The sequence below is a fragment of the Bombus vosnesenskii genome, unplaced genomic scaffold (genome assembly GCF_011952255.1).
Source record: "Bombus vosnesenskii isolate JDL3184/JDL3185 unplaced genomic scaffold, Bvos_JDL3184-5_v1.1 scf7180000014252, whole genome shotgun sequence".
Lineage (NCBI taxonomy): Eukaryota > Metazoa > Arthropoda > Insecta > Hymenoptera > Apidae > Bombus > Bombus vosnesenskii.
In genome coordinates, this window is record NW_022883412.1 from 6,824 (window position 1) to 18,631 (window position 11,808).

The window sequence follows — 11,808 nt, forward strand, 5'->3', positions numbered from 1 at the left end:
TTAAGAACTCTTTAACATGCCTGATATTTTGATGACATAGCCGTTCGTGCCATAACTGTAACGTGTCCGCGTTTGACTCCGCTCTATTGCTAAAATTACAAACTGACGGTATGATAACTCGCGTATCTACTTTATACAAATTTCCAATAACTGAACCTCTTGCTATTATTTTCCGATTTTGTAAAAATACACAATTGGTCCCTTCCTTTGAAATACAGAAATCTACGCCCCTTCTTGCGACAGATCTAATCGAAAATAAATTTGTTTTCATACCTGGTACGTACAGAACATCGTTCATTGTACATGTTACCCATTTGCCGTCCACAAAAGTCTCTACTTTAATTTTTCCTTTGCCGCACGCATCCATGAATGTACCATCGTCGATCTCTATCATCGTATTATCGAATTCTTCGAAGACGCTAAACCATTCCCGTCGTTCTGTCATGTGATCCATAGCTCCTGAATCGATTATCCAAACATCAGCTTGTATCGCTGAGGTATTTCCTAATAGACCAATTCCGCTGTGATCCCGATTTTGATTTCTAGGTTCCTGGTTGTCTCTTCTGTCACTTTTAAAACAATTTTTACTTGTGTGGCCTTTCCTTTTGCATATAAAGCATCTAAATCAATCCTTCTTTAGATGGCCAACTTTTCCACAATTGAAGCAGCTTGGTCCTTGTTTCTCGTATTCACGTTTACTTGACTGCTTCTGCTGTTCCCTTTTATAATTATTATTTTTTGTTACCAGTACCACCGATGTTTCCTGGTCGTCTTTCTTCCAACTGATTTCTTCCGTCATCAGCCTGGTACTAAGCCTGTCTAAGGTCTTCTTTTCTTCTTCCACGGAATCCCACGCACTGTGAAAATGATCAAATTTGTATGGTAACACCGATAAAATGCGTGTTATCAGCATTTTCTCGCCAATTTCACTTCCAAGGGCTTTCATCTTTGCCGCTATGAGTTCCAACTTTGATAGGTTGTACGAGACATTTTCAGATTCTTCCCATTTAAGATCGAAGAACTGCTCCTGGACCATATTTAAATTCTCATCCGACTTCATGTCATATACTGTATTCAACTTTTTCCACATTTCGTGTGCTGTTGTGCAACATAAAACAAGATTCAACGGTTTCCTTCCTACTGAAGTCACGATTAATTTTCGCGCTAATCGATCTGCTTTCAAAAATCTTTCACGAGCGATTTCTTTCTCCGCGCTGTTACCTGGATGACACAGATTACCTTCACACACATTGATCAGGTCGTCATCTTCGCCCAAAAGTGTACGCATAACAAAACGCCACTGGAGCCAATTTTCGTCACCGCGTAACATCTCGATCTTCGCATTTGCTGATTCCATTTTAGCACTATCCCTTATTTTACTATGCACAACACTTTAACAATTTGTTCACTTCACGTTGCTACCTTGCAATTTACAGCCCTGGGCCCATAACCTGTTGAGGTTATTCGATGTGTAAACAGAGAAAACACGTGGATAAGTTGTAAGGCAGAAAATATATTTAAATAGAAGTGTAATAAGTAAGAATACAATTTGAGCTGGTCCAGAACCGCACGCAAGCTGTGTTACCCAATAACTGAAAAACCCCGAAGTCAACGTCGCCTGTCTACTGTTTATGGCCTGACTTCGTCGCAGTCTTTTATCTACGCGCTGTCGATGGCTTCAGTGCTTGAGTAAAACTAAAAAGACCGGATGTAGAGTTTTCTTAGAAGTGGTAACCACTTCAACAGCGAACCTAAGCCCGCAGACAAAGAAGCTGGCACGGAGGAAGCCAGAGAAGCGACGACGCTAGGGGGTCGAAAATACGCATCCTCCAGACGAACCTAGGAAGATCAAGGCGAGCGCAAGACCTGCTCTACCAAACCATTCGGGAGAGCACGGTCGCCCTAGCGGTGGTGGCGGAACCATACAGAGTCCCGGATGCTTCGGAATGGGCCGGAGATACGGACGGAATCGTTGTCGTCACCTGGACATCAACGCCCGGGGCATTCGCCCGCGGAGCCCTGCTGGAACGCGGCAACGGATACGTAGCGATCGAGTGGGCAGGGATGGTGGTGGTGGGTGTGTACGTGTCACCCAACAGCGGAAGGGCAACATTCGAGGAATTCCTGGACGGAGTCGGCGACTGCGTCAGGCGACGACTCCCCCGGCAAGTGCTCGTCCTGGGAGACATCAACGCGCACTCCATGGTATGGGGGAACGCCAGGACCAACGCGCGCGGCTGCACGCTGTCAAACTGGGCCGCGGGACTTGGACTCCTGTTGGTGAACAGGTGCTCGAGCAGTACCTGCGTGGCGTGGAGAGGAGCTCCATCGTCGACATCACATGCGCCTCCCCCGATGCATTCAGGCAGATCTCGGGCTAGAGAGTAGCCGAAGGGGTCGAGACACTTTCGGACCGCCTCTACATATTCATGGAGGTGGACACACCTGGACCCCGAACGTGGACTACAGGCGATGGTCGCGGTTCGTCTAGGAAAGGACACGCGCGCCCACTGCCAAGATGGAAGGTTAAGGAGATGAACGGGGATCTACTCCGGGCGGCTGCCATAACAACAGCTTGGAGCTGGGAAGCCCCGACGGCGACGACCGAGACAGACGTGGAAGAGGAGGCCGAGAACCTACGCCGAGCCTTGACAGCAATCTGCGACGCATCCATGTCACGTGCCATACCAGGCACGGTGCGAAGCAGGGCAGTCTACTGGTGGAACCCTCACATCGCGGAGCTGAGTACGAGCTGGTGTCCGGGCCCGAAGACAGTACCTAAGGGCCCGCCGTTGGCGACGACGCGACGAAGAAGGAGTCTCCTCGCGCTACCGGGCGTACCGCGTACTACGGCGCTCGCTGCAAAAGGAAATTAAAAACGCGAAGGACCGTGCCTGGTTCGAACTGATCGGAACAGTCGAGGCCGACCCATGGGGAAGGCCGTATAGGACGGTGACGCGGAAACTGCGCGCGAAGGGCCCCCTGGCAACGACGGAAATGGAACCTGCCCTGCTGCTGCGGATCATCGCGACACTGTTCCCCTCGTAAGAAGACAGGGCGACAGAACGGCCGCGGGAACCGACACGGACGTTGGAATGGAGGGATGACTGGGAAGTCACAGAGGAAGAGATATGGGAGGCGAGCAGAAGAATGGTCTCCCGCAACGTGATGCCGGGCCCAGACGGATTCTCGGGTCGGATCTGGGGGGAAGTGATGGGAGTCATGGAACCCAGACATCGGCGCTTCTATACAAGATGCCTGAAAGAGGGAGCCTACCCCCGGGCATGGCAGACGGCGAGGCTGGCCTTGCTCGGTAAAGAGGGTCGACCGACGACCTCGCCGTCAGCATACCGGCCGATATGCCTGCTAGACGAGGTCGGCAAACTGCTCGAGAGGGTAGTTGCCACTTGCTTGGAGCGACACATAGCGGGCCAGGTGCCAGGTTGGCACGAAAGCCAGTACGGCTTCCGGAAGGGACGCTCGACGATCGACGCGGTAAGACGCGTGCGGACACTGGCAGAGGACAGAGTTTCCCGGAACGACGTGGCGCTGGCGTTTTCCCTAGACATCGTCAACGCGTTTAACTCCATGCCGTGGGACAGGATACCGACGGCCTTGGAGCACTTCGAGGTTCTCAGCTACCTCGTCCGGCTGATCCGGTCCTACATCGGCGACAGGTGGATTTGCTACAGCAACAAGGAGGGAGAGGAAAGGCGTCCTGTTGAGCGCGGAGTCCCGCAGGGCTCGGTACTGGGACCGATCCTATGGAACATTACGCACGATGAGGTACTGCGATGCCCGCTGCCCCCAGACGCGGCCATGTAGTGCAACGCGGACGACACCCTGGTCCTGGTCGGGGGTCGTGGCTGGCACGGGACACTGCGCATCGGCGAAATCGCAAGGGCCTCCGCAATCCGTGCCGTGCGCGGATTGGGCCTGAGGGTCTCCCCTGCGAAGTCGCAGGCCATCTGGTTCTATGACAAGAAGCGGCAAGGGACCCCACCGCCCGGCCTATGCATAAACATGGCAGACGAAACCGTCCAGGTGGGACCGCAGATGAAATATCTGGGTCTCGTCATCGACAGCCAGTGGACGTTCGAGCCACACTTCGATTGCCTGATTCCGAAAGTGTCGGTGGCTGCTAATGCCTTGTGCGGCCTGCTACCGTACATCGGCGGAGGAGGAGACGCGGTGCGCCGATTTTCAGAGGGCGTCATTCTGTCCCGAGCGATGTACCCCGGTATGGGCGGACGACCTGTTGGCGAGCCGCCGCAGCATCCTGCTCCTGAGGAGGCTACACGAGGTAACCGCCATCAGAATCATTAGGGGATACTGGACGGTGTCTCACGCGTCGGCGACCGCCATAACCGCCCCCCCCCGTGGAAGCTCCGTGCGCTAGCGCTCAAAAAGTGATACACCCACCGGAGAGTATGGCATCCGGGAGAAGATCCGACCGAGCAGGCTGCTCCGAACGACATAGGAACCGCTGAGGATGACACGTGGGACCGGTTGCGATCCCAGCTGATCAAAGAGGGAGGTGAATATCTGGGCGCGGAGGCGGTCTTCTCAAACTGGGAGGCATGGAGGAGCCGCCACGGCCTCCCGCTCACATTCAGAATGACCCAGATACTCACCGGACACGGCATGTTCTGCGAGTTTCTGAAGAGAATCGGACGGGAGACGACAGACATCTGCCACCACTGCGGAGAGGACAGGGACATGGCGCAGCACACCCTGGGATTCTGTCCGGCGTGGGAGCTGCCCCGATACTCCCTGCGGCACGCCACAGGAGGAACATTGACCCCCACTCCTGTGATTATAGAGGCGATGCTGAGGGGGCCACAGACATAGACGATTTCCTCGTAGCTTCCGAGAATGACGAACAACATCGCGAAAACTTGCAGGTCCTGTTTCAACGCCTCAACGACTACGGGGTCGTTATTAATTCCGCGAAGTGCGAATTCGGCGTCCGCGAAATTCAATTCCTCGCTTATACTGTAACCGCCGAAGGGATAAAGCCGCTGGCTGAACGCGTGGGCGCTATCGCTAAAGTACCGCAACCCGCAACCGTTAAAGATCTTCGAAGATACCTCGGTATGATTAATTACAGTCGTTTCATACCGAGGGCCGCGCACACTCTCCGACCACTCAACGACTTATGGAAAGGCACAACCAAGCGCAACGCGTCTATTGAGTAGTCCGAGCATGCGAAAAAAAGCTTCCGCGAGTCGAAACGCGTTTTGGTCGACGCGACAATGTTAGCGCACCCGATCCCCTGCGCGCCCGTTAGCCTCGCGGTCGACGCATCCGATTACGCTATTGGTGCGGTACTTCAGCAACGCGTCAACGATTCGCGGCAACCACTAGGCTTTATGACAAAACTGATATCCCCCGCGCAACGAAAATACAGAGCGTATGATTGCGAATTGCTGGCGATGTACTACGCGGTTAAACGCTTCCGACATGCCGTCGAAGATAGGGAGTTCGCGATCTATACAGATCACAAACCTCTAATTTATGCGTTCAAGCAGAACCTCGACAAGTGTTCGCCAACTTTCCAACGGCTCCGTGATACAAAGCGCTACGCCGCCTAAGCGTAACACGACGCACTCAATCCGTCATCGATATCTCCACGCACCTTCCGCCGAATTTCTCGGAAGAGCATACACTCGCCAGCCGCGGCGGCACTTCTAATGAACGCACTCTAGTGGGAATATCGATGGCGAACGAAGGGAAGAATTAGTTCGATCGAAAAAATAAGGACATTCGACCACGAGCCGCGAAGCGCAAAAGACGAAAGTAAACGAGTCCGCTATTATCGAGGAATCGCCAGAACGTCGCTATTGTTGATCGTCGTTAAGTATCAACTGTTGTTAACTGTTAATTGTTATTCGTTGTTACCAAGTTTAATAAACGTTATTGGTTAAACATAACCGAGTGCATTTCAGTACCTATTACACCATTCCACCTCATATTTTTCGTGCACAATACAATTTTTGGGTTTAAGCCGCTGGGGAGCGAAGCCTTTTTATGAATTTTTTTTATTTTTTTCTGTCCTGAAAACTTGGTCGCAAAACAGGACGCTTCGGTAGTCTGCTTTTTGGGTGCTGTGTAACTTTGGGGAGGGGTGGGATGGGAGGGAGGGGGCGGGGGAGGGGGAATAATGAATAATATGTATCTGTCGGAGATGAAAGAACACCGGAACCTTTGGATAGCCCCGCAACATTGTAATCTAAAGTCTACTATAGTCGTAACTAAACAATTACATTCCAACAAGCCACACGCAGACCCTATTCTTCGAGTAAGATGATTGCCAGATGTCGATGCGTCTCCGCAGTACATGTTCGGCTAGCCCGAGGGCCCGTTATAAATCTTAAGGTTTAGTTAACTAAAGTCCTTCAAACAGACAAACAGTCTCAGTCCCAACTACGGGAAGATAGGGGAGACATATTTTTCAACGAGCGGCGTCTCCCACTAGCAACTTTCCCTCGAGGGCGGCTAGCATCTTTTTCTAACCACCGATATGGAGATTGACCAATTAGCAGCAACGCCAATTTCCCTTACTTTCTGAACGAAGGCTTTTCTCGACGAATCCGATGATCTCGTATCCTTAGACACACCCCGTTATAGTTTTCCTCTGTGGCATCATCGGGACGGGAAAGGCATTCTTTCTCGCGATCTCATTGATGAAAGGAGTAATTCTTTACGATCAGTGAATATTACGCGTCCGACTTAGATTTTGTGAGTACGTTCATCTATCATCCCGTCGACCGCGGATTCGTTATTGAACCTAGGATCATTGTCATTAGTATCTCGAGCAGCTAACTACCGCGGTTACTTGTCCGGTTCTATAATAATCGTATTTGCACTAGTCAATGTCTTCTCCATTGCATAACGACAACGTGTAACCCAAACGAAGATTCGTTTCACGCCCCTAACCCTAATTCTAATGTAAACCCGACATCAGAAGTGGGATCAGTGCCGGTTATAACAGTGCAAGAGTTTACGACCATCGTGCGCGAATTAATTCCGTCGCTAGTGCAAAATATCGAGTGTGGAACCTAACAATTTTTCGACTTCGCTGCATGGTGCGCAGCTACCAATCTGATTATGGAGGAAAATCCTTTACAAAGCAGTGCCCCGAATATAATTTCTATACCGAGTGTCGAATCGACTTCTACGTAGTGGAGGCGCTAACTGGTAGATCAAGCCATCCGGGTGAGTCGTTTCCATTTTACCCCGATTTCGGAGCCGAGTGTTCGCTAATTAAAGAATCCGTAGTCTTGAGAATTTCTGACAAAAGAACGATTGATATAGTAGTAATGCGAGGAATAAGAGATATTGGTACTAAACGTATCGCTCAAATCTTGTCCGTTGCAGGTGTTAGTGGTTAGAGATAAATTTTTCATGTCCTCGCTGATAGTTATTTAACAATACGATATCGCGATTACTCGTTAAATTTTAAGCCAAGATTTTGACGTAATATTACACAAAATAGCCTCGCTATGTGTAAAACAAAAATAATTAATGCCTGTAATAAAACCGCTGAAAACGAGATCGATGTTAATGAAGTTGACAATGAGGTACGTGGTAGCGATAAAAGTCGATTAATCTTTCTTTTCGAAAATTCAGAGATTCATCCGTTACGGGTTCCCTACGTACTCGTACAAAAAATACAGGCCAGTTAGAAGTACAATTAATTGATCCTAACATCGCCGTACAAGGAGTCCTAATAGACTTCGCGAGCGCAGAATAGTACGTGATAGAACAAGCGACTTAATTACAGCCAAAAATCATAAAGCCTAGTAATTCACCGTTCGCGAGCCCTGTGTTACTCGTGAAGACGAACAATGGTTCAGATAGATGATAGGTAGATTTTCGAGAACTAAATAAATATACGGTCGCGGATCGGTATCCTTTACCCCTCATTGCGGATCAAGTCGCGAGATTGCAAAAGCGAGATATTTTATTATTCTGGACATGGCCGGTGGGTTTCTCCAAATCCCTATTCATCCTAATTCTAGGAAGTATACAGCATTGATTACCCTCGATGAACAATTTGGATAATAAGTTGTTGTTTTCTTCGAATTCTTTTGTGCCTTTGTTCGATCCATTCGATGTCCTTTATTTGCATAACATAAGTGCGTGCGCGTTTAGTGTTTCTTCCGGAAGTCATTTTCGGGACGGCGATACTATGCTGACCCTGTCGAAAATGGGGATTCTTATACTTTCGGACAACCCTAATAATTGTGCAGCTCATACTTGCTAAATATTCTTATATTTATGTTCTTCCTTGCTACAATTTTGTGAACCATCAAAACGTTTACTATGGAAATCCTCAGGAGTAGTCGCGTGCCAAGTCTTCTGTAGCATTTGACCCTTTTTAATTGTGGTGACATAAGAAATCATTTGGTCGGAGTGATCTGTACTACACTTCCCTTCATTGTATTCAGCAGCGGCTGCTGATTTCGATGTTGCGAACAAACGAAACGAGAGATCGTTCTTGAGATTCCTTTGAAAACACGTATAACAGCCAACGTGCCATTCGTACGTTGTCGTCTATTTGGATGATGTCCTAATTATTGCCGTCTCGACAGATCAAGCTCTAAAAGTATTGCACACCGTACTAGATACCCTCGTAAAAGCCGGATTCTCCTTTAACTTTTCAAAATGTTCTTTTCTAAAGGCATCGGTACTCTATTTGGAATATGTAATTTACGACGGAGAAGTTCGTCCCAATCCGGGTAAAATGCACGCCTTGAGTTCTTTACCTGCGTCAACGACCGTCACACAGCTCAGGCAGTTCATAGGTTTAGCCCTTTATTTCCGAAAATTCGTTCCTAAATTTTCACGGGTAATGAAACCCTTGTATGCGCTTACTTCCGATAATAAAAACATGACTTGGACAGATAGGCATGGAAAAATAAGGCAAAAGGTAATTTCCGCCCTGACCGACGCGCCGGTGTTAATGGTATTTGACCCGAACTACCCGATAGAACTTCGTATCGACGCTAGTTCGGATGGATATGAGGTTATTTTAATGCACAAAATTGAAGGTAAAAATAGAGTAATAGAATATTACAGTATAAGAAGTAGCCCTGCGGAATCTAGGTGTCATTCTTACGAACTAGAAACGTTAGCAGTTGTGAACGCCGTCAAGCATTTCCGTCATTATCTCCACGGACGAGAATTTCTTGTCGTCTCCGATTGTAATCCTTTGAAGGCATCCAGTAGTAAGATAAATTTAAATGGCAGAATTTACAGGGGGTGGGCTTACTTACAAACTTTTACTTTTGACATTCTGTACCGGGAGGGTAAACGAATGGCCCACGTAAATTTTGTCTCGCGAAATCCTTGGATTAGACTTGGATCACCTTACGATCAACGAAGTCATAGAGAAGGAAATCAATCTGACCGAAATCTCCGAAGACTAGCTATTAGTGGAATAACGTCGCGACTCCCAAATTTCTGGGATCGTCAATAAATTACAGAACGAAGAGCTCGCGGAAGACGTCGTGAATGCGTGTGAGTTACGGTCCGGTACCCCTCATCGTAAAATACAGAGAAAAGGCAGAACTCTCTGCTTGTCCATTGTCCCCAGAGGTTTTAGATGATCTGTTATTAACCATGTGCAACAGTCAATTATGCACTTAGGTTGGGATAAAACGCTTGAGAAACTGTGCGAGTGTTACTGGTTCGAAGGAATGGCGGAGTATGTTCGCCAATTCGTAGAGAACTGTCACGCTTGTCAAGTTTCGAAGGCCAGTTCAGGTAAAATACAAGCTGAATTACATCCTATACCTAAGACCAGCATACTTTGGCATACAGTTCACGTGGACATAACGGGCAAACTAAGCGGTAAAAGTGGTTCGAAAGAGTATGTCATTGCTTTGGTCGACGTCTTCACTAAATTCGCATATCTGCATCATACTCGTAAAGTAGATTTCCTTAGTACCTTAGTTAAAGCACTTAAGTACTATATTTTTATTCGGCAGTCCCTGCCGGATAATAGCGGATCAGGGAAGATGTTTTACGGGCAAAGAATTTCCAGACTTTTGTCAAGATAAATACATTAAACTCCATTTAATTGCGACCGGAGCTAGTAGGGCCAACGGACAGGTAGAGCGTATTATGAGTACGCTAAAAAAAAACATGTTCACAACAATAGAAACCAACTGGCGGTCCTGGCAAGACGCGATCGGGGAAATACAACTGGCCTTAAATTGTACCACCAACCGCGTGACTAAGTCAAGCCCGTTGGAACTACTAATCGGTAAAACAGCGAGACCCTACGGCTTATCCCTACCCGACAATATCCAAGAAAGAGAAGTAAATATCTCCCATATAAGACAGCAGGCGATAAAGAATATAGAAGCAAGCGCCAAATACGATAAGGATAGGTTCGATGAAAACAAAGCTAAAATAGTTAGGTTCAACCTTGGCGATTTCGTATTACGCAAAAACGAGGAAAGAAACCAGACGAAGTTAGATCCGAAATTCAGGGGTCCATTCGTAATAGCAGAGACTTTGGAAGGAGATAGATATACCCTAAAAACCTTAGACGGCAAACGATCATATAAGGACAGACACGACAGACTGAGCAAAATGCCAGAAGGTTGCGTCCCTGCTGAGTTAGACGTCTGCGGTGATGACAACGGCGGTGATAATAACGATGCAAGTACACTGACCTCAGAGGATCATTAACACTGCGTTGTGGTCATAGTAATACACCGAGTGGTTTTATGTGCTTTTTGTTGTAACCCGTTGAGTGGGTTGATGTGCTTTTGTTGTAACCCGTTGAGTGGGTTGATCTGCTTTTTGTTGTAACCCGTTGAGTGGGTTGATGTGCTTTTTGTTGTAACCCGTTGAGTGGGTTGATGTGCTTTTGGTTGTAACCCGTTGAGTGGGTTTATGTGCTTTCTGGGTGTAATGCACCCAACGTGGCAATATGATCCAACAAACTGAGGTTCACCAGTGTACGAAATCGAAAATGATCTGTTGTGTCATTACGGTCTGACTGGCGACTCACAGAACGCACCTAACACTTTGAATACAAATTATAACATTACAAATTCCTATTCTCTTTTATTTTTCTGTTGTCAAACCTCCGAACGAAACTTTGTTGTTGCACTGGACCCTTGACTTACTTGGACATTTAGTTAAATCGTAAATAATGTCAGTTGTATCGAATCTAATGTAAGAAAACACGATATTTTAGTTACACACGAGGACGTGTGATAGTCAGGATGGCCGTGTCGGAGATGAAAGAACACCGGAGCCTTTGGAATTTTGGATAATCCCGCAACATTGTAACCTAGAGTCTACTATAGCTGTAATTGAGCAATTGTAGTTATTCAACCCGATTGTAATTGTTCGAGAGTCGTGATAATGAGCTTGGGCTCGAGGGGACAGTCAGTCGCCGAACGTAGCCGCGGTCACGGGATGAACGCTTTGCCTAACAAAGGTATGGAGTAATTCTATAGCTCTCCTTAAAAGAAATATTCGTGGCGACACGCGACAGTAAACATTCCAACGGTTTCTGTCCCGTGGTTGGCCACACGCAGACACTATTCTTCGAGTAAGATGATTGCCAGATGTCGATGCGTCTCCGCAGTACATGTTCGGCTAGCCCGAGGGCCCGTTATAAATCTTAAGGTTTAGTTAACTAAAGTCCTTCAAACAGACAAACAGTCTCAGTCCCAACTACGGGAAGATAGGGGAGACATATTTTTCAACGAGTGGCGTCTCCCACTTGCAACTTTCCCTCGAGGGCGGCTAGCATCTTTTTCTAACCACCGATATGGAGAT

General features: G+C 47.8%; 2 protein-coding genes across 2 annotated transcripts; one reads left to right on the forward strand and one right to left on the reverse strand.

Moving 5' to 3' along the window:
* Nucleotides 1-1,357, reverse strand: LOC117239810. Its single transcript, XM_033505639.1, has 4 exons — nucleotides 1,222-1,357; nucleotides 746-1,137; nucleotides 274-550; nucleotides 1-89 (listed from the first exon to the last, which is right to left on the reverse strand). Exons 1-4 carry the CDS (start codon nucleotides 1,355-1,357, stop codon nucleotides 1-3), a joined length of 894 nt encoding a protein of 297 aa, XP_033361530.1.
* Nucleotides 1,358-4,023: 2,666 nt separating this feature from the next.
* On the forward strand, nucleotides 4,024-4,851 carry LOC117239811. The gene is made up of 2 exons (XM_033505641.1): nucleotides 4,024-4,303; nucleotides 4,430-4,851. The coding sequence occupies exons 1-2, from the start codon at nucleotides 4,024-4,026 to the stop codon at nucleotides 4,849-4,851; spliced, it is 702 nt and encodes a 233-aa protein (XP_033361532.1).
* Nucleotides 4,852-11,808: the final 6,957 nt, after the last annotated feature.

Excerpts from the sequence above, each read along its gene's own strand:
- LOC117239811 (XM_033505641.1), top strand. The coding sequence starts at position 4,024 with ATGGCAGACGAAACCGTCCAGGTGGGACCGCAGATGAAATATCTGGGT. Across the intron at positions 4,304-4,429 it reads TCCTGAGGAGGCTACACGAG|TATGGCATCCGGGAGAAGAT; the intron begins GTAACCGCCATC and ends CCCACCGGAGAG.
- LOC117239810 (XM_033505639.1), bottom strand. The coding sequence starts at position 1,357 with ATGGAATCAGCAAATGCGAAGATCGAGATGTTACGCGGTGACGAAAAT. Across the intron at positions 551-745 it reads AGGAAACATCGGTGGTACTG|GAACCTAGAAATCAAAATCG; the intron begins GTAACAAAAAAT and ends AGAGACAACCAG. Across the intron at positions 90-273 it reads CGATGTTCTGTACGTACCAG|CAATAGAGCGGAGTCAAACG; the intron begins GTATGAAAACAA and ends TTGTAATTTTAG.